This window comes from Festucalex cinctus, chromosome 5 (genome assembly GCF_051991245.1).
Source record: "Festucalex cinctus isolate MCC-2025b chromosome 5, RoL_Fcin_1.0, whole genome shotgun sequence".
Lineage (NCBI taxonomy): Eukaryota > Metazoa > Chordata > Actinopteri > Syngnathiformes > Syngnathidae > Festucalex > Festucalex cinctus.
In genome coordinates this window covers 24,803,481-24,827,091 of record NC_135415.1, presented here as the reverse complement: position 1 = coordinate 24,827,091, position 23,611 = coordinate 24,803,481, and the positions used below count along the sequence as shown (strand labels likewise).

Here is a 23,611-nt window from a genome sequence, read left to right as displayed (position 1 = left end):
CTATTTTAGAGAAAAATTAGCAAGTTTTCATGATTTTTTTTTTTTATCTAATGTTTTTACAAAAATGCTCTTCCCTCATGTAACTCAATCACAATAATTTATAGAAATTAAATCTTTCATGTGTTTAGAATATAATTATTTTGCAGAAACATTACCATAAGTGTCCCAGTTAGCGTTGCCAAGACAATCAAAGAACATTTATACATTTATTCACATCGTGAAAGCTCTCGGGGTTTAGTTTGGGCATATTATTTTCATAATAACCAATCAACCATCAAAATACGTCCACTGTGGACTAATTTCCAGTTCATTACTTTTGGACTTAATTCTGTCCACAATCTGATGAGAAGCAGTGAGAAAAGTGCGGCGTACCTCATTATTGGAGAGCTGATACCAGGGTTGCTTGCCATAGGTGAAGATCTCCCACAGGACCACACCCAGACTCCACACATCGCTCTCCGTGGTGAACTTCCTGTACATGATGCTCTCGGGGGGCATCCAGCGGATGGGCAACATGGTGTGACCTCCCACCTATAAGGGCGCACGCACACACACAAGAGAAAGAGGGAGGACGAGTATGATGAGATGCGGAGGGAAAAACATGCGGATTGAGAGAGTTTGCAAATAAAATTGAAATGTGAATATATCAACTGGATGAGTGCATTTTCAACAAGGCTGCAAACGCTTCACTCCTCCAAAAGTGCTTATTGACAATTATAAGTATAAGTGGAATTTGATGGTGTTTGCGATTATTGCAAACCTGGCACCGGATCTAAATCAAACTCGCGTACATTTCAGTTTCTTGTATGTTGCCTAATACTAATAACAACAGTGAACCATCATTTATTGTGGGAGGTACGGAATGTTCCAGACCCACCCACAATAGGCGAGAAGTAACGATATAGAAAGACTATCTACATCAGTGGTGTCCAACCTACGGCCCGGGGGCCATTTGCGGCCGGCCGGCCATTTTCAGTGCCCCTTGACATATGCTAAAAATGTCATTTGACTCAGTACAGATAAAATAAACTAAACAAAAAATGTTTGGAGATGGTCAAAGTAAGAAGGGAGGGTATCGAAAAACAGGTGCCATTAAATGTTATTTTAGTTAACTAAAACTAAAATTCAAAAAACAATATTGTTACCGAAATAAAATAAAAAATTTAAAATTAGTCTTTGGTAATTAATTTAATGCATGAGGTTTTGGGGATGATTTTAAATGTAATTTTTAATAGATTTATTTTGATATAAACCGGAATAATGACGTTCGAAAGGATGTCACATAGAAGTGACGTCATCTAGCAGCAGCCAATAGAAAAGCACCTTCAGATGACTTTCCTCCCATGGTGTTTTTTAAATATTGCGCACAAGTAATACACATAAAAAAAAACGAATACTAATAATGAAACTAACAAACTAAACTAAAACTAAGCATTTTTAAAGGACTAAACTACCTAGTCGGGTTTCTTTATTAGTTGCCAGAAATGTCCTTTAAAACGCATATTTTCTCAAAGACGCACACCACACTAAAAATAAAGCAGTCACTAAGTTTTAATGACGCGAGTGTCAACAACATTTACTACGGAGCAAATGTTTTGAGGAGATGATTGACAATAAAAGTATATTTCAATGAACCGAGTGACTGACGCATGCAGGTAAAAAACAGCCAGTTAAGTTCGCCATTAAATATTCAAAATGATAGACGGCAGTATGTGCGTGTGTGCGTCTAAGCACAGTATTTGCGTCAATAGCAGTTTAATTGGGTTGTCCCAGGTTAGCGGAGTAAATAATGCAATTATGATTTATCGTCACTGGTGACATCCAACGGCGGCGTCAGCAAGCCGAGAGCAGCAATCAGCTGCTAATCGCAAACTCGGAGGGACTTTTGCTCTTTTCATTAAACTCTAATCTCAAACGAGCCTTTGGAGAACATCTTTGCTCTGTCAGGATGACTGTCACACAGAAGCAATTAGGGATGATGGCCTTAATAATCACCTTCAAGTTTGTTCATTATGTGGCATTGATTGTTAAATAATCCACGATTAATCACAAAATGAGGAAATTGAGTGTAATTATTCAAAATGTCAAAAATTATGTTTAAAAATAGTTCCATTTGTTTCCTTAAGTTGGCCTCTATTATCATGGTGAAACCGGAACATTTTTCAGCAGCATTAGCATACGCATAAGTGACCCTGTGCATCAAATATTTAGTACAAAAATGAATGAAAACATGCTGCCTGTTCGCCATGTTGACCTATTATCCCATAATTAGCATGTATAACAACACTTGAAAACAACAATTGTCCAGAATAAATGCAAGATAATCAACAAATTCATAAGAATAATGTAGAAGGAAATGATACAAAAGCTCTTTTACATTTTTGGCATATTTTCACCATAATGTGTCACAAAAATTGATATAATCTCTCTCTGTCTCTCTCTGTTTTACAATGCATAGTTATGACCGCATTTTTGTATATTATTTCGTGAAATTGTGATGTGATGGTGGTGGTATTAAAAGGTAGAAATGCTAAATGAAAGTTTAGTTGAGATCAGGTTTCAAAGAAAACATGGTGATGCGGAATTTAGCTGTTGTGCTGCAGGCAAATGGAATAAGAACAAAAGTGAAGTCAGCCCCAAGTATAAATGCTTTTAAAGCCTATGTTTTTTTTTATTTTTGTTTTTTTTCCCTTAACATTTTTAAAATGACTTCACTACACGGTTTGTCAATTTATTTCTTCCTTTGCTTTTAAATGTCTGTTAATCTGCTGTTTGTAAATGCGTTTTAAATGCACATTGTGCACATTGGGCTTGTGCATGAAACGTGCTACATAAATGACAGATTTATTATGCATAAATTATCCCACATTTACTCTATTATTATTTACAAAGAATTAATTGTAAAGCATTTATTCAACATTGTGACATCCGTTCGAGGAGCTGCGAGACGAGAGGAACTTCATTCCAAGGGCGTAAACCAGGGGTGTCCAAACTACGGCCCTGGGGCCATTTGCGGCCCGCCATACATTTTTTGGTGGCCCGCAGCAAATACTAAAAATAATTTTTCAATGCTATTTAAAAAAAGAAAAAAAAAAGAGGGTGGATTAAACATTTCTAGCTACGCAAAGACACAAATTTGTGCCTAATAATTCAGTTCAAGAAATAAAAATAGTTTCATCCACTTGTTTCTTAGCGTCAACGTCCAATTTGTGAAAACATCACATTAATTAATGGTTAATTAGTTAATTAGTGTGGTCAGTTGATGAACGATTGTTCTTGTGGTTCAGAATGTCAAGTTGGGATTCAGTTGCTGCTCAGTGGAGAGGCGTAACTATTATAGTGGCACACAGGGGTCACTATTTGCCTTGTGACTGTTAGCAGTTTTCAATAAGTAACTGTACATTATATCAACTATTTATAATTGCTTCATTGATTTTTACCATGTTGAACTCATTCACTGCCGTTGACGGAAAAAGACGTCAAATGATGCATTTTTTGTGCTGGTTTGGCAATGAATGTGTTAATAAGTAACTAAAAAAAAAATGATCTAAGTGGCCCTTGCAGCTTTCTATTTTTCTGTATGTGGCCCTCAGATGAAAAAGTTTGGACACCCCTGGCGTAAACAAACTTCAAAGACTTCTGACTGGGGAAGTTTTCTGGTTGAGACACCTTGCGTAATAAATGACATCTGCACTGGTGTAAATTAATTGTCAACCATTTGTTTAGCTGAATCCCATTAAAAGAGGAGAAATGTGAGTATGTGTCAGAAGGGGTCAGGAGCATGTGATCTGAACACGATACCAGTCAAAAAGGTCTTGTTTTCTCATTTTTGTGTCTGTCTCATCATCCATATATATGTGTATTTTTAAAATGTCATAGATGGTGTATAAACCTGACAATAAATGAAATCACCTTTCCTCTTATTAGGAATTGAGTAATATTTTACAACATCTGCGTCCCACATCTCAGTGCATTATTTAGCCTATCCACACAGACAGTATTAAACAGTTTATTTATTTTAGCGTGCACTATATGAAGACGCAGCTCGAGCTTCTTCTTCAAGCGGCAAAAAAAAAGTGAATTAAACCTGGTCTCGTATCAGGCGTCTCCTCCATTGCTCTCGGCGAACATGAATCTCGCCGGCGATCCTCGCTCCGTCGCTCCCCGCCGATAGGACAGTCCATTTTCCCAGCTTTATGTCCGTTATTAATGGCCTGCGTGCCGCACTTGGCCCGTTTCTGTGCTAGTCAGCGGCTTATTTAATGGCGTCGTAAAATGTGGACGGTCACATAGATAGCCATCAGGTTCTGCCTCCATCTCTGGAGCGCTAAGTCTTCACAAGCAAACCTTTCTTCTTCTCTTGTCAAGTACGCTTTTGCTTGTTTTTTCCTCATCTTAATGTGGAACTTTTTTTCTTTGCTTTGTTGGTTTACTTCTACAGTCAGTCCACCATCTTGAACATATTGTTCTATTGTATGTTTCATGGTGGAGCGCAAACATGCTGCATTTATTCTCTTACTCTTGCTCTCAAACATCATTTATTCACTTACGTGTTTCAGCCTGGTCATACCCATTAGATGTTTTGTTTTATTCATCATGGCTGATCATTTTCCCTGAAGGTCTGAAATATTAATAGCTCAAGTGCTCGGCCACCTTGTTTGAATGTTTGTTACGCTTGCGTTTGGTTTCGATGTTTGTTTGTATGTTACCAGCATCACAAAAATGGACTGAGCTGATTTCCGGTCAACTTGGAGATGGGGTGTGGCACGGAGGAAGAAACCATTAGACTTTGGTACCCATCCAGTTCTTTTTTGTCTTTTTAATGCATCAAGCATTACCAGCAAAACTCCAACATAATGGAAGACAATTGCGGCGTCACATAAAGGTCACATCTTTCAGTCTTGGTCTGAGGTGTAAGTATTGTAAAATTGCAAAATTTGCTTTTCTTCTTCTTCTTCTTATTATTATTATTATTATTAATATTATTATTATTAATATTATTATTATTATTATTATTATTATTTTATTTATGGTAATATTCTTTACAATAATATTGTCATGACTGGGTCATGCCAGGTTCAAGTTTGGGTCATGCAAGAGATATGTTTGGGCCATGACCGTTTTGAACTGATGTAATCATCTGGTTTCAACTGGAAAAACGCTATGTGATGTCAGGAGCTATGTGATGTCAAGAATCTTTAATATCTTGATCAACAGCCAATCAGATGATTCCATGTCAATCCTGTTACCCACATGTCTATTTAAGACAAACCGAGAAGTGTGTGTTTGTCGGATTATTGCCTCTGTTTCTCTGTGCATCTCCACAGCCCAAGGGGGCTTGGCGTTTCGTGATTCTCGATGCATTCTCATTGTTTCTCGTCTAGTTAAGTTTGTTCTACGCCTCTCAATGTTATGCGAATAAAGAGTTAAGTCTTATTTGTGTCTGCGCTTTTGGGATCCAACCTCAGAATATAACAAATATGTTCTATCACTAGTCTAAACATGGCATTGTGGTTAATTTGTGTTTTTGGAATATGAGCAAATTCCATTTCAGGGGGTGGCCATTTTGTCATTTACTGGCAAGTTAAAATGACATCACAGTTGCTCACAGCTCAGCTTGTTAACGTCACATGACCAAACTCAGAAAACGGATGAGCCCTGATTGGTCGTTACCTGAGCCTTGAGCAACTCTGATGTCATCTTCATTGGACAGCAAGTGATAAAATGGCTGCCCCTTAAAATGGATTTAAAAACAGGTGGATTGTGCTGCTTAACTCATAGTCTACACACACAATATTAACCATAATATTGTGTTTAGACTAGCGGGGCTGCATAGAACATATTCTTGTCAAGAAAATTATTGGGTTGACGTCCCCTGTAAGTATAAGTAATATTACACATTTACTGCAAATGTGAAAGGTTATATATGAGTCCAGCATTTGAAATAAAATAATTATTCAAAACAAAAACATTTTAATTAAATATAGAATGGTAAACATTAAACAAAGAAAACAGCTTAAAATCCCCCCCACTTCTCTTAGTGAACCGACTCTGTTCCAAGTTGTTGTTGGCAGTTCCTTTCCAACACTAATTACAAATTTGTCAACTATAGCAATGTTGTTTACTGTGTCTGTAGAATTTTTCAGACATTAGAAGAGCGGATTGAGGGATTAAGTGTCATTTTGAAGGATAATAAAGACTTAATTAAGCCTTAATTATGGAAAATCTAATCAGGATCCACAGACACATTGTTTCCGAATGTGTATGGCATTTAGGTTTATCTTCAAGTGTTATAAATGGGAAACTCTTAGGGTGTCAAAGTCTATTCTGCATGCAGTAGGAGTGTAACGCTACTTAAATTTTAGGAGTTTTTTTTTGCTAAAGAACATTCGGTTTGGTACAGAGGTGTAGCGAGTTCCTAGATGGCACTTATTAGTTATAGGAAGTGAAACTGCCTCCTACTCTAGCCACATGCGACTCTGTAAACAAAGCGAGTGCATCTCAATCCCTAGTTAGCGGATATCATGGCTAGCAATGTGCTTCTGAAACTCATTCATGTATGAAAGTGAAGATCAGTTGAGCACAAAAAACAAACCAGTGCAGAGGAGATGTAGCTTCAGATCACATTCTCTCTCTCTCTCTCTCTCTCTCTCTCTCTCTCTCTCTCTCTCTCTCTCTCTCTCTCTCTCTCTCTCTCTCTCTCTCTCTCTCTCTCTCTCTCAATCCATCCAATCCATCATTGATCCATCTTTACTGTTACTTCTTACCCATCAATCTATGCAATCATCATAGACGTCCATTTCTAATGTTCCTGTCTCTCCCTTGTCCTCTCCCTCCCTCTTCTCTCCTTCCTTCCCGTCTGTCTGTCCCCCGGCCTCATGAATATGCATCTGTACAGCCTTGACGGCTGTCTAAATGTTCCAGGCATGACTAAAGCAAAAAGGGAGGGGTCAAAAACAGCAGGGGAGGAGATTCTCGTCACTCAGCGGTGACCATCCAGAGGCTGGCGTATCTATGGCAACTAAGCACGTTAAAAAAAAAAAAAAAAGCTAGTGGAAAAATGCAGTGTAGGTGGAGCTTATGTGATAAACTCCACCCACTCCTTGATACACAAGAACCTTAATTGGTCCCTGTGTTGCCACGGAATAAAAAAACTAGTGATTTTTTTTCCTTTTTAAACGCTTGTGTGCAAATGTGGGTTTCTTTTTCCTCATGAGAAGGAAATAAGTTGCTCTCCTGATGCACTCAATTAATATATGGCGATTACTCTTTCTTGGAGTAGTCGTGGGAAAAAAAAAAAAAGAATCTTATGTAACTACAGTGGAAGATTAAATGCACAATTATAATGAGAGTAAATCTCCCAATTAAAAACCACCCACACACAATTATCATACCATAGCTAAAACGGCAAACATAATTAGTTTAATCTCTGTAAGCTTTGTAAAACGTTTGCTTAACACGTGTTGAAGTCTCGCCCAGGTGTTAATGTGTCATGCGTCTGTTGTACGCTCGTCTTCTGTGCTTTCCTCGTTCCAGTCAGCTTCTTCATTTCGATGCGATTTGTTTGCCTTGCGAAAACATAAATAAATAAGAAAAGGGGTCCGTCGTTGCTTTGTTACAAGGTAGAGGAAAGACAAGCAAAACAGACAGTTAATTTCATTGCTCATTTTTATGCAGGATGCCGTTAAGGGAGCAAAGTACTGTTTTTAAAAGCCTTTGTTTTCGTTTTGAATTTGTTTTGTTGTCATTGTTGAGAATGAATGCAGTTTCTGGGGATTCTGTTTTTATAATATTCTACGATACATCAAACTTTATTGCAAAAATAACTCACACATTAACAATCCAAAGTAATATTAACAACAAAGCACCTTTAACCCAAACTTTTCTTCCTTGGACTTTTCTCCTCAACACTTGCCTGTCTCATCCCACACCCACTTGCTCGACTCGCAAAAGCATGCTCAGAATAAATCATTTGATTGGCTGAGTCATGCTATGTGGGAGCAGTCACCATGCGTGTGATGTGTCTGTGCATTTTTTTTTTTTTGTGTGTGTGCATAAACTGCTCAAAGGTGGTGATGGTTAAAATTCGACTACCGAATATCCCCAAAAGGTTGTGCTGGTTCCCCCAGAATTGTGAAAGTTAAAATGAAACTATACATCCATCCATCCATTTTCTTGACCGCTTATTCCTCACAAGGGGCGCTGGAGCCTATCTCAGTTGGCTCTGGGGCAGCAGGCGGGTGACACCCTGGACTGGTTGCCAGCCAATCGCAGGGCACACAGAGACGAACAACCATCCATACTCATAAGCACACCGAGGAACAATTCGGAGCACCCAATTAACCTGCCATGCATGTCTTTGGAATGTGGGAGGAGACCGGAGTACCCGGAGAAGACCCACGCAGGCACGGGGAGAACATGCAAACTCCACTCAGGAAGGCCGGAGCCTGGACTCGAACCCGAGTCCTCAGAACTGGGAGGCGGACGTGCTAACCAGTCATCACTGTGCCGCCCAAAATGAAACTACTGATAAGCCATTAAAATATACATAAATAAATAAATAAATAAAAGTGAATGACAAAATAAATAAAAATATAAAAATAAATGATAAATACAAAATATGCAAATAAATGAATAAATAAATAAATAAATAAATAAATAAATACATATATAAATACACAAATAAATAAATAAAAGAACGAATGACAAAATAAATAAAAATAAAAAATAAATAAAAAAATACACAAATAAATAAATAAATGAATAAATAAATAAATAAAAGAATGAATGACTAAATAAATAAAAAATACACCAAATAAATAAATAAATAAATAAATAAATAAATAAATAAATAAATAAATAAATAAATAAATAAATAAATAAAGCCTGTACCGAAGCAAGGCATCTAGGTCCTGACTTATTCTGCAATAGGAGCACCTGGCTGGTTTTTTTTTGCAAGGGAAGCTCAAGAATAAAACAGTGACTCGAGGCATCCAAAGCGTCTGGCAGCTTCTTTGTGTGAGCGGATGCTGTGACGTTAAAACAACCTCGTCAGTCCTACGCCTTTGCTTCTATTTCCTCCCAAATACCCACATACTCATACAAACTGATTCCTTTATGAGTCATCTTGGCTTCTGACGTAAGAGCATGACTGAACACGCGTACCCACCCACCAACCCACACACACACACACACGCGCATTACATGTCTCCCTGACTCTCCTGGATGCCAAACCACGACAAAAATTCTTTCATCCTTTGTGTCATTTGTGACAGATGTCTTCATTTGTTGTGTTTTCTTTCTCTGCGGCTGTGTTGTACATTGCCCCCGTCTGATTCTTTATCCTTCCATCACTGACTGCTTTCTCAGCTGCTGTATATTTATTTGTTTCTTGTTTTCATCCCCTCCGGCGTCCAACACTTTGCCCTCTTTCGCTCTCACTTGCCACTAACAACCCCCCCCCCCCCCCCCCCCAACACACACACACACACACACACATACCACCCTCCTCCGCCATCTCCAGCGCCGCTTCAAGCATACTAAACACAAGTTCCCTGATTACTTTTCTTCCCGAGAAAACGTTGGATACAACTCAGCGGCTCACCGGCGCTGCCTTTGTGCGTTGCCATGGCGACAGCCTCAGCACACTTAGCTCTATTGAAGAGAAGAGGGGATGTGAGGGGAGTAGTGGAACAAGGGGGTGGGGGAGATTTGTGGGGATCGGCGGTTTGCCGTCACAGTGTGCAAAAAGAAAGCCAAAGGGGAATCTTCAGATTTGCACATCACCTGGGACAACATTTAGACTATCTAAAGGAGATTTTTCCACACAGACTGACTGTGTAAACTGCACATTCAGATCTACTGTTGTGAGTGGCGAATTTATTTTGCACATTAAAATGTCTGTCTGAATTATCAAGTTAAATAGAAATGATTGTTATTGAGTAAAACTTGTCATTATTATTTCTCCTCATACAAACTGTGAACAAATATGAAGAACACAATACATTTGGCCTGCATTTCTGTCAATTCTTCCCTTACAATTGCAGCTAACTGGGGCATGTCCTTTTATTCAAGCCAAGGCCAATATTGGAGCACATTGAAAACAGCTCTCACTGTGATGCAGTGCAATTTTTCACCAATGAAAACTACAAGCAGGTTTATTATTATTATTTTAGTTTTAAATTCAAATTATTCTCCTTTATTCATGGACAATCATCCCATTGGCATTTTTCTATACAGAGGCAAAAATATATATATATTTTTTTCTGTTTGTGGGAAAATACTGTCAGCACACAAAGACCACATGAGTAGCCCGCGGGCTTGTTCCAAAAATAGCTCACCATTGATGGGGAATTGTGATTTTCTACTAAATTTTGAAAAAAAAAAAAAAGGGTTGCATTTTAGTATTGATCTGTATTGAAATTGTGAGAAATTATTAACATGATCACATGAACAATTAATTGTTACCAATAATTAGGACAGTCACTAATGCATTTTTTTTTTTTTTTTTAGAATTGATTACCTTATTGATTTCTCACATGATTACTTGTGTAATTGCCCTGCCCCTGTCTTGAGGCAAACATTATTGTATTGACCAATTTTTGTGCTCGACCTAGCTATTTTTCCCCCGCATCCCTAGTAATAATAATAATAATAATAATAATAATAATAATAATAATAATAATAATAATAATAATAATAAATAAATAAATAAATAAATAAATAAAATCGTCGGAGGGCATGTGGTGTGAAAAGTGTAGAAGCAATAAAGTTGGACACATACACCTACCCTGTAGTAGTCAGTGCTGTACACATCTCTGGACATGCCAAAGTCTCCAATCTTCACCAGCAGGTTCTCGCCCACCAGGCAGTTCCTGTTGGCCGGCACACAAAACACGTCAGCCGATAGTCAGGTATTGATTTGAAGCTTGGAAGTCGCTGTGTAACTTTTACATTTGGTTCAACTGCAGATTGAGTTGCATTTTATTGATCAGCTATAACATCCACTTTGAATTGTGGAAAAAGCTCCACTGAAAATTTCAGAGGACCAGAGAAAGTCACATCACTTATTTCCATGCATCCATTTTCTATACCGCTTATCGTCATTTTGATTATGTCTGTTTAAATCAGATTTTTTTTTTAAATTCAAATTAATCAGCTGATTTTAATCAATTTAAGTCTCATCAAACATTATTCTAAAAGGGGCTGTTTTCCATGATCCTACTAAATTACACTCATGAAAATCACATGCTCCTTTCAGGCACTGTCAGACTATTGGACGAGATTATAGTAATTATTTACAACAGGACTTGATGGTACGTGTAATCTTATTTAACAACTTTAACAATTTGACAACTTCTACACAGTAAATTCTACAGAGTAACTTTGACTCTGTTTAGAGTAAATTTGACTCTATTTAGAATGGGACCAAATAGGCTAAGACTTACACTAGGAAGAGAGGAAAATAAAAAATGGAAAATAACAAATAAAAGTGACTCAAGGGTTGAGGAACAAACTCACAACCTTCAGCTTGGGAGACTGTCACACTACCACCTGAGCTATGCCCCTCCTGCTGGTTGCTTATCTCCAAGAGACCAAAGACATTGTTTTTGGTCTTCGGAAGATTCCATAGAATCATAGAATCCGTTGCATCTGACAAAAGCGATATACTAACGCAGAGGAGGAGCTGCGCAGATCAGGTAGTTCGGCTGTCGGTAAAGCAAGGTTGTGAATTTGTTCCTCCACCCTTGAGTCACTTTTATTATTTATTTATTCCAATTCTTTATTTTACTCTCTTCCAAGAGTAAATATTACTCTAAAACTGAGTACATTTGGTCCCACTCTAATTGCTGTGTAGGAGATTGGGAAATAATTGTTATCACTAATATACAACAAATGATTTTGAGGGTTATTCTTACAGGAAAAGCGTTAGTATTTATGACGAGTACTATTATTTTAAATAGGAACTTTTTTGCTAGCTGTTATGAGGAATATTCTAGCTATATTATCATATGTAATGTTAAGTATTTACCATTTGCAGTAAATATGAACACACAATATTTTTAGGATGGAGTTCTACATCACATGACGAAGGTAACATCCCAGAATACTTTGCAATACAATAGTTCCACAAAAAAGAATGCTGGTTAATGCAGCAATGGGATTATTGGATTTATTGGATTTATTAAAATTATTGCCTTGAAGGCACGTTTTAATAAGATTTTGCTAAATATTGAGTTTTTAACTGAATTCACTCTCATTTGGTTTGATTTAAATCAAACAACCAAGGTGAGGGTGGACGGTACATTTATGGGCTCTTTCATAGTATGATGCAAATCATGTTATATAATCACGAGTTAAGCAACAAACCTGGTGGCCAGGTCGCGGTGCACAAAGTGCTGCGACGCCAAATAGACCATCCCGGACGCTATCTGCTGTGCGATGTGCAGCATCTGTGACTGAGTCAGCTCCACTGGTCTGGTGGTCTGGCCTTCTGCCATCAGAACTGCATCCGGACCGTGAGCCCTAAAAGGGGATCATGTGGAGAGGCCTGTTCGCTTTAGCCTGTCTATAAAGTAACGCTGGAAAAAACAAAACTGAAGATCCATGCCTGAGGAACTTGTTGAGGTCTCCGTGTTTCATGTACTCAAACACCATGATGAGAGGGTCGCTCTCCACGCACACGCCGTAGAAGGTGACAATGTGCTCGTGCTGAAGGTTGGTCAGCAGCTCGGCCTCGCGATGGAAGTCCTTACGGGCGTTTTCGCTGGCCTCTTTAAGGGTCTGACACAAACAGCAAACACGCACGCACGCACGCACGCACGCACACGCAGTGACATTTTATTAAACTGACAAATGGAAAAACATTATGCCACACTACAACGATCAATTAGTCATGTCTGCTGAAAGGGGGGAAAAATTGCCCTGCCTTGTAAAAGTGAGTTACGGTAAATTAGACCTAGCAAGGATTGATTACAAGGAGAAATTACAGCTGCGAGCGGCGATGAATAGTTGAGAGTTGTGCTTAATGTCAGTATACGGAAGAAAATTGGAGCATCAGGAACGGAGTTATGCATCTATATATTTCCAGCAGTATAAGTGCCTTAGATTTTAATCAGAGGAGGACATCCAGCTGTGACTTTGTGTTGTTGAGTTATTAGCGGTTCTTGTTTCATGAGCAAGTCATCCTCTGCATGTATTTTAAATTTGGTAGCGATCTGACAAAAATCACAAGAACAAATTTGCATTGGAGCATGACTGGAAATGTTACAACAAAAAATCTACAATGGGCGCTTCATCAAAAATGGCTGACTTGCTGTTTTTTTGAGACTTTTTGTTGTTGTTGTACTCATGATAGAGACGCGGACCAGAATTCACGCTAAGATAAGTCAAACTAGCTTGAAAAGAATGACTTTTTTGAGCGGGAGATTTGTTTTATTGTGACTCATCAAGTTTTGACCTCAAACTCTGCCCACATGCAGGGACAAAAATACAGAACTTTCCCAATTAAGCGATGTCCATCTGTCTCGTGTCTAGTACTAAAGATTCCATTTTGGCAGCAATTTGACAAAATCTCTCGGGCATGTCTGTCTCTAAAAATGGTCAAAAGGACCCAAAAACGGCCATGAAGTGTTATTATGGATCCCACTGGAGTTCTAGGCAGGACACACCTTGTTTCAGTCTTCATCCAAGCAGGACTGACATCAGAAGAGAGTTTGGGGTTTGACATGGACTCATCAAACTTTGGCACAATGCCAAGATAAAAAAAAAACAACAACAAATAAATAAAACTCCCATCTGTTTACTATGTTCAAATGTGTTAGGAATTGGACAAAATGACTGCTTCAAACCAAAATGGCCGCCTTTCTCTTTCTTGGTAACAGGTTCTTGAAACTGACTTGTGTATTGTTTGGTGGATTTCTGTAGAAATTAATTCTCAAGCTTATTCTTTATGTTGCTAAGCAAAACTGGCTTTGGGGGTTGAATTAAAAAAAATAAAATAAAAAATACATCAGCGGTCACTCACCAACAGGGTTAGTTTTCATGTAGGGGAAAACCCTCCAACTCAAAATGATCATTATTTAGCCTAAGAATAATAACAGTGAAGAAAGAAAGCATTTTCATTTTTTTTTAATAGCATATTTGCTGATTATGTTCCCATCTTGCCTTGAAGCCAATCTGTCATCAGCCAGGGTTACATAACACACGCGTTCGTTCGTGACAGAGCGAAAACGTCGAGTCAAAAACGCGAGGCACAGGAAATGAAAACGATACGGGTTATGTATGCATCTCGGATCCGAGCAGGAAAAATATATGCAATCGCTTTTGCCCTACATGAATAATAGATAATCTTCCTACTGTAAATGCCTTGCATATACGTCCCCACCTTTTTATAAAGAAACAAACACAAGCTCTTGTTACAAAGGATAAGTTGCTAAAAAAGCTCCAGGTGGTGGGGGGAAAAAAATGACATGATGACCCCGTGGCAGCTGGAATGCTGAGATGCCAGAAAATGAGATGGACCATAATCCCGCCCCTCGCTGTTATCAACCAATTGAGAACATTATGGGCTGTAACGCGAGCCGGCGTGACAATGGAGATTATTACAGAACAAAAGATGGAAATACAATATTGAGCTTATATGGGAAATCTCAGAGTGGGCTTGAATATCATTCCAACCGCAGCTTGTTTTTATTTATAAGCTATTACTAATACTGCATTAGGGCTTATATCAGTATAATCAGTGTCAAATAAATAAATATATATAAAAAAAAATGTAAAAAAACAAAAAAATAATTTATTCTCCGCGGGTGCCCCAAATTCAATCTCAAAAGTATCAAGTATCAAACGATTTTTAACACAGAAATTAGTTAGGAAATAGCCAGTATAATGATTATTGATATTTAATAATGGGGATGTTCATAGCACTTTTTTTTCAGACCAGAACGTGTACTAAGCTCTTGAGTAGTCACAGATACCGATACCAAGTACTGATACCATTAGTAATTTTGATACAAAAAACAATGACAGATCATTTTAAACAAAGACCTATATATCCCAATATTATTATTGCATGAAATTTATGGCAATTTTCTGTTCTACTAATTTCTCATTCCTGATTGTAAAACAGCCATAAAAACACCCCAGCTGATACAGGTATCGACCATCATCACAAATCCCGATACCTTGAAATAAGGCCGGGTATCAGCTCAACACCGATACCTGGCATCAGTACTCACCTATGGTCTAATTTTGTTTAATGTCCAAATGTTTCAATTGAATTAGCGAAATAAATGAATGTTTCAAATATATTTTTGTTCATTGAGATGCACCCGTATGCTTTATTTTTTAATACCTGTATTTAAAACTAGGGCTGTTCTGTACCATTTTTATCCTCAGAAGGATATTAACATGGGTACTCAACTATTGAGTAGTCTCAGATAGTGATATCGGGGACCAATACTGCTAGTACTTTTTATACATAACATGTTTTTTTTTTTTTTACTTTTACTGCCACATTATCAAAAAAAAAAACAAACAAAAACAACACAGTGCCAGCCAATTTTGAGCATTTTTAACTCATCTTTCAAGGCAAACAGAATATTGAGTTCTTTTACTACATATACAACGTAGGTGCCACATGAAAGATCACATTCCATTCTTTCATTAGAAAAACAAAAGTATGCTTCTGATTTATTACGTTCTTTAGTAATCTGTTCGCCATAGTTAGTGGGTGTTTTTGATTCCACAACCTATTGACCAGGCAGTGTTGCACTTAGACATTGCACTGGCCAGTGATGAGAGGGGAAAAAAAAATGTAGTTGATGTCATTTATGGCGGCATACATTGTGATTTAACTCATCGTTAGTAAACATTTTTGGCGGGCAAAGAGTTCAGATAAAATGGCAAAGTTCTATTCTTCTAATATATAACTTCTAGTTCCTTATTGTAGGTATCGGCCATCTTTGCAGGTACCAATACTTTGAAATAAGGGTAGGTAACAGCCCGATACTGATATCTGGTATCGCTACTCGTCCATCCCTCGTTAAAATGCTACATAGAAGCCAAAAGATAAGCAAAGCTGTGCCCAGTTTTGTTGGCTGCAGCAGTGTTCGTTGGGCAACAAATCCTTAAACATAATTTGTCTCTTTCATTAAATGTTCGATAATGAACATTTAATTGTCATTTTGATTCCTTTCTGTATGGGTCAAAATGGGAATAAAAATTTCAAACTTCAAAATTCCACAGCGAAATAAACACAACACTCAATGCATTCATGTAATAACATCTTTGTTTTTCCAATTGGACCCCGCCAGTCTCTTAATTAATAACCAAATCAAGCTCACGTTACATGATGAGAAATCTTGAACGGCAACTCGGAAACCGCTAATGTGCTTTGCGTTGAAAGCATAAAACATTCATGAAAGTGTTAAAGCATGATTTATTTAATAGTGTGGCGTTTGTGTGGTATTTCTACGCCACAGCGATGATGCGGTGAAAAGAGAAACGTGGGATACAAAAATCCGATTTGATCAATTTCTGCTGGAGTAAGCATTTATTGCTTCTTTTTGGGGTCGGCCGCTGATGTGATAACTGTGTGAAATGAAAAGTCAAACAAGCCATTCCTGCATGTAGACAATAATAATATATAGGGATGTAACGATATCCAAACATCACGATACGATATTATCACGATATGAAGGTCACGATACGATACAATAATTATCACGATATTGTGGGGTCGTTGGTGATATTTAAAAAAGATCACAATATTGTAAAAAAAAAAAAAAAAGAGCTCATACTCAAAAAACCCAAAAAAAAGCATATTGTGCTTTTGTGCAACAAGCTAATTAGGTTTCCCTTTATCTGACAATTAGCATAGATTTTAAACATAGAAGGCTAAAACATCCCTAATGAAAATTAAATAGCATTAATAAACTAGCCACTAGAGGGTGCTAGAATGCACAAATGGAAATCAACCTGACTTTCTTAACAGATGTGTTCCTTTTAAATATTGTGAACATGACGACGACGATATTGTGGCAGTTTTAATATCACGATATCACGACATTGCCCTTATCGTGACATCCCTAATAATATATGGTGCAAAGTTACAGTGGAGACTACGCAGGGTGCAATCAAATGTGATGAGTCCCTGAACGCATCGTCCTAGTCGCCGCGTACTGGATACAGTGAATACGTTACAAGTCACCCGCGCGTGCTGCATTTGAGTCCCGCGACAAATAAAAGCAATCAGCATCCTCGGGATGGGAGGAATGCAGTGACTCACATTTACATGTGTTGAAGGAAGCATTATTGAAAGTGTTCATGATTGATGAGCCGCAGATGGGGAAGCGTGCGCGTGTGTGTGTGTGTGTGTGTCTGCATGTTGTTAAAGAGAGCCTGTGATCAATGGCACCTCACCGTATACATTATAATACAGTACGTAAGTCAAACTTGCCTCCGCCTTATGCGCCGGTGACTGATTGATAGCCAAGCCTTAATCATTAAGCTCCGCTGGAGTGTGTATGTTATTGTGACGGGCTCAAAAACGTTCTGTAGCGTAGCATACATGACATGAGTGTTGGGCTAATTACAGCATGTACGCTTTGTGCACATGAGAGATGGGACGTGTTCATATATTTAATGTTAACTCATTCACTCCCACACATTTTCACTAAAGCAAACCCTTTACTGGATTTTGACTGCTTTTTCAAGGCCCACAGAGTATTGTGTTCTATTGCTATAAAATATGGAATCTACCAAAAGAAAAATTTGCATCTCTTTTTTTTTAATCAGGGAAAAAAAGAATATTTCTATCTGTTTCCGTTTTGCAGCAATTGGCATTAGAATATAGCTAAGTTTCATCACAAATCTGTTTAAAATAGTGGGGAAAAGAGATTTTTCCAACATGGCTTTGTTTGAGCTCTTATACTCTGCTGCCACCTGCTGGCTGTTTTTGTAATAACTACCATTGCTTCAAGCGTTTTCTTCAGTTCAGAGGCTGCATCAAAAAACATTTAAAAAAACAAAAAACAAAAAAACGTATAATTACGTCTTTGGGAGCAAATGAGTTAATGTGAAGAATGTGATGAATTTCCTGTCACAGCAAAGATTTTAAATCCAGATTAAGTAACACAATAGGGATATTCAATGCCACTTTTTTTTTCAGTCAGACTCTTAGCTCTTGAGTAGTCACCGATACCAATACAAGGTACTGATACTACTAGTAATTGGTCCGAGGGAGTATGTTATCACTGGCAGACCAGCAGGGATGCATCTCATCGGGTATCAGTGAGGAAGTTAGTCTGAATTTTAGCGGGAATATTTGATAGCATCAGCCATTTTATTTAAAAACAAAAACAAAAACAAAAAACAAGAAACATTTACGGCATCGACTTGTTTTCAGCACCTATACAACAAGCGAAGAGCAAAGAAAAATGAAGTTCCTTATTGTTGCTCTCAGTTGTTATCCAGAATGTAATTAAATGGCTAATTAACATGCAAGCAGAACAAATAATGCATTTCCTCCAAAACGTGGGAAGGCCGTGCCCCCAATTAAATGGTATTTAAAAAAAAAAAGAAAAAAAAAAGAAAAAAAGTCTTGCTTAAACAAGCTTCAGGAAATGGGACTAGGTGGATAATTAGCATGAAATCAGATCAAATTATTTTAAAAAAAATCCCTCAAATAGTGGCCTCCTCTCTGATAAAAGCCAGGTCCAAATACTCAACAGGTATGGCATCTACTTTAACACCATGCCTCAATTAATCACTGGGTGTGTTATCCACAAAGAAGATTCATAGTGTTGCTTTACAGCCCTTCCGCTTTGTGATTTAAGATCTAATTAACACAGGGCCAGAACAAATGATACAAAATCTAAAAACATGTTCCCAAATAGTGACCTCCCCTCTAATAGAGGCCATGCCCCAATTACTCACTGCATTTATCATAGTCAAAGAAAAAAAAAATAGCTGTAAAAACCTTTTGGATGTAACTGAATTGCTGATTAGCATAAAGCCAGAACAAATGAAATACAATCCTGGATTTCTTCAAATAGATAAACGCTGTGCCCCAATTGCACCAGGTGCATCATGAAGGAATAAGTGTTGCTGGAAGGTGACTTCCAGGCTGGCTAATTAACATACAACCAGAACAAATGTTTTCAAGTACCACATTTCCTCAAATAGAAGCCTTCATTCTAATACACGCTGTGCCGCGATTAATCATTGGGTGAGTCATCCATGAGTGGGGGGGAAGAACAAAGTTTTCTGGTGGTGTTGCTTCAAGCGACCTTCCAGAATGTCATTAATTGTCGAGTAGCGGCTTGCTCCTAATAGACACTTAGTACCCTCAGTTGAGTAAATAAATGCCCTCCAACCATTAACTATGGTTTATGTAAATTTGCATATGGTGCGCTATAAGACAGTAGAAAAACTACTAGCACCCGACTTCATTGTTACAATGAAAAAAAAACCTCGGCTTATTTGATTGACAATTACGCTTGTTGGTTAAAGCCATTTCATCTATTTCCGACAGCCTCGTTTAATGTTCCAATAGTTGATGCAGCAAAAAGGGAGGAGGAGGAGGAGGAGGAGGATGAAGAGGAGGAGGAGGAACGCTGGTGAGAAATGGTGACTCACAGCATTCCAACAGAGGGAGGAGGAAGGAGAGTAAGCGAGAACATATTACATTAACTAATTGGAAAAACAAAAATCTCACTGGAGTCTAATCAATGGACTGACACTAATTATTTCATGATGAATGCACATGAGTGAGGCAGCAGTTTTAAGAGCTCAGTATTACCTGTAAAATCCTAGTACTGTACATCAAATAAATTGTCAACATTTAATTGAATTGATATGCCATTAATCTGTTCCAGCAGACCCCAAAATACTTTCTTTTTTTTTTTTTTTTAATAAATAAGAACAGCATTATATTGGAAAATATTGGGTGTCAAAATGAATTGATAAATCAACAAATAATCAATTATCAAATTGAAAATGATTTGTTTGCACAATCACATAATATTTAGAGCATCCTCTGATTTATTTATTTATTTATTTATTTATTTAATTTATGAATCTATTCCTTTGTTATGTCATGGCCAAATGACCGTAATGCACTTTATTTTGGAGTCAGCCAGCCCTCTCTCAAGTGTCTCCAGTTGGTCCAAATGGTTGCTGCTTGGCTCCAAACTGGAGCTCATAGGAGGGAGCACAACTCCAATTTTGGCCTCCCTTCACTGGCTCCCTCTGCATTTTATAATACACGATTCTTTTATTTGATTTCAAATCTTCAAATAGTTTCACCCCACCTTACCTAAGCGGAGGCTCAGAAGGGATCGTTGCTGTTCTCTCTCTTTGGAATGATATTACACAAAATGCAAATTTACTTATTTATTTATTTTAATGTTACTAATCTATTGTTCAACTGTTTTTATTTTTGCATGTCTATACTGAATTTAAAAAATAAAAGTCAAAATAGAATAAAAACTAAATGTAATGGAAAAATCCAAAATGATTATAACACTGTTGGTGAAGTAAAAAGTAATGCAGGTGAAGAGGAAGTGGAGGCTGTGAACTGTACGTGGCGGCGGGGTCTCTTACAGGTCATGTATTGTTAATGAGAAGTCTTTCTCTCAATCAGATTGAGTTTCACTTCCGTGATGGAGAGATGGATGAACGAACGGATAAATCAGGATTTCCAGGGAGGCAAACTGTCTCAATTCGACTCGGAAGTCTGCGGCTTAGGTTCTAATTTGACGGCTTGCTGGCGACAAATTGCCAGCAAGTGAACTGGGAGACCAGACAAAGCCCAGTTGGAAAATGAAGGATTAATGTTTTCGAATACTAGAAGTGGGATTTGGCATTCACAAATGTGCATATTTGTTTGCAACCTATCCTCTATTACTCACTGAAAAAAAACAAAAAACTATTCACTATTTATTTTGGAAAACTGCTAAGGAAGAAAGTTTAGGTGGGTAGATTTCCACCATCTTGTGGCATATTAAAGGATTTTGAAACACTTTTGCATATATATTGAATGTAAAGATTTCTCACTAGAGTGTATGTTGGATTTTATGCAGTAAAACTGTTTAATATGCCAAACATGCTGCAGGCATTGACTTCTGCTGCAAAAAAACTATCATCAATAACTTCCCCCATCGATAACAACATTCCTGGCTTTATTTGTTTACCAACAGTCGGCTTCAATCGCCAGCTTAATTTGACATGCAGATCTCTTCAATTCCCGCGCAGCCAAGACAATAAACAGAATGGATGGTTGGCAGGTTTGAATATTAAACATGAGGCAAGTAATCCACCTCTAAATTCAATCGATGTCATTGCCGTTACCTTGACAGCCACCAGGATCTTCTCCTGGTCAGGTGACAGGTTGTAACATTCGGCGAGGAAGACTTTTCCGAAGGCTCCCTCTCCCAGCTCCCTCTTTAGCACGATGTTGTGTCTCTTGATGTGCTGCACAACTAGAGGAGGAGGACAAAGTAAGTCTTATTAGTGAAGAGAAGCGTTCACTTCTGTTGGCAACTTATCCCATTTGTATGCAGCATAACAGCTAAATGCCGCCTCACCATGTTTGTTTTGAAACCTGGGGTCCACTAATTGACCTGAGTTTCAAAACACCAAAAATTCATACATTTTTATTGTGGCCATCCCCATTCCTTCTTACTTTAGAACATTTGGTTTAATCTCATTCGAGAGTATTTTTTTTTAACGTTTTGTGCATGTGTTCTCTCACTGCCTTCTACTCGCCCACAGCTGAATCACTCCACAAACCCGCTTTCTGTCGCTAGGCAACCTGCGACTCCGCGTCAGGAAAATTTTGAGATTTCGCATCTCACCATGGTGATTGTGTGTTTCCTTTTATTTCGCTGAAGATGTTGCTGTAACCTCGCACAGATGTGTAACTGCCCGCCTGCATTGTAACACCCCATGTGACCAACCACACGTGCACACACGAGCTGAGATTTATCCGTGACGTGATTAGGAGGCACATTTGAAGAAAAGCTGTCCACTCAGAATATCACATTAAGGTCCAGCCGGTCTCTTATGGGCTGCATCGATTTACACTGAGGGCGAGCGAGAATGAGAAAGAGAGAGAGAGAGAGACCCTTTACGCTACATGCAGAAGCCACAATTTTAGCACCGTTTTATTTACGCCATTGATGTTATTTAATTATCTAAAGCAGGGTAACCACATAGTGATTTCTACCATCTTAACCAACATTTTTTTTCTCTTGAAGTTAATTTAAGACATTGAAGAGATTTTAGAAGCAGGGCTGAGGATTGGTGAATTAGGAAGACGAAAGAATTGGGAAAGGCAGCCAGGTTAATATGGAGTTAACATACATTTTAAAAGGTACAAATACAATATAAGATAACGAGAACGTTATTGGACGTTCTGGATTGTCATTCTGAGTATACACCGTTTGGTAGCAGGCAGTGGTGCGATAGTAACACAAATTTCTTGATGTGCAAACAACCTCAAGCAGTGTCTACTCATCATTGAGTTCACAATACGAGATGTTGATTCAAGAGAAGTGCTAAGCAGGGAGTCTTCATGGCTTAGTGCTTATTGCTTAATAGTGCGGAGAGGCGATCAGCTGGTTAAGTGGGGAAGCGAGGGCGGCGTAGTGGCTTGGTGGGTAAGTGGACGTGGTGCTGATGTGCTTTCTTCAAAACTAGCAACACGGCTGAATGTTTTTTCTGAGACAGAAAAATACAATGAGCGTGAGTAAGGGAGCAGTAAAAAAAAGAAAAAGAAAAAAGATTTTAATTCGGGCAATTCAACAACAACAGCAAATGAAGTTTCGCTGTTGTGGTGAAAATTGTCTGTCCTGCATTTCATAACAAAGAAATACGAGTTTACAGAACTAATTATTCCCCCAGGTGAAATGGCTACAATGGTGCCCATTCACACAATGGGAAGTCAACCCCAACATTTTCTTTACAATACCTTGTATGAGCCTCCACTTGTCTAAACACGACATTCTGATTAATATTATGTGTTTGGAATATAAATTAAGCAGCAAAATCCACCTGTTTTTATCTATCTCAGGGGGCGGTCATTTTGCCACTTGTTGTCAACTGAAAAAGACACAACAGTTGCGCAACACTGAAAAAATGGGGAGTTATATTTACTTGAAAAAGTTTAGAAAGGTTGTTGCACTCAGAAATTCTAAGTAAATTTGATAAGAAGTTTAATTAGAATTTCTGATGTAAAAAAAACTTTATTAGTTTTTTTCAAGTAATTTACTACATTTTTTCAAGTCAATATCAATCCCCATTTTTTCAGTGAAGGTCACATGACCAAACTGAGAAACCAGTCGAGCTGTGATTGGTCAGTCCTGTGCAACTATGACGCCATATTCATTCGACAGCAAATGACAAAATGAGGTGGATAAAAACAGGTGGATTTTGCTGATTATGACATGAAACGTAACGATAGCAAATCAGGAAGTGACATAAAACTTGTGTTGTCGCCAGATACAAGTAGAAGAGCAACTGGATGTGTTGAGTGTCTGGCAGACTGAGAGACTCCAAAACCGACTATAGCGTGGTTAGCGGGGATCTGGTTCTCAAGAGGGGCTCA

General features: G+C 38.1%; 1 protein-coding gene across 3 annotated transcripts in view; it reads right to left on the bottom strand.

Moving 5' to 3' along the window:
* ntrk2a (neurotrophic tyrosine kinase, receptor, type 2a) overlaps positions 1-23,611 on the bottom strand; it is an 83,595-nt gene that overhangs the window by 8,822 nt on the left and 51,162 nt on the right. For 2 of the 3 annotated variants that reach the window (XM_077521472.1, XM_077521470.1), the window contains exons 14-18: positions 21,355-21,485; positions 12,611-12,783; positions 12,370-12,525; positions 10,784-10,874; positions 373-531 (exon numbers count right to left, since the gene is read on the bottom strand). In XM_077521472.1, the coding sequence (XP_077377598.1) occupies positions 373-531; positions 10,784-10,874; positions 12,370-12,525; positions 12,611-12,783; positions 21,355-21,485 (710 nt within the window). The remainder of the gene's footprint in view (positions 1-372; positions 532-10,783; positions 10,875-12,369; positions 12,526-12,610; positions 12,784-21,354; positions 21,486-23,611) is intronic. The other variant, XM_077521471.1, reaches the window with a different exon arrangement.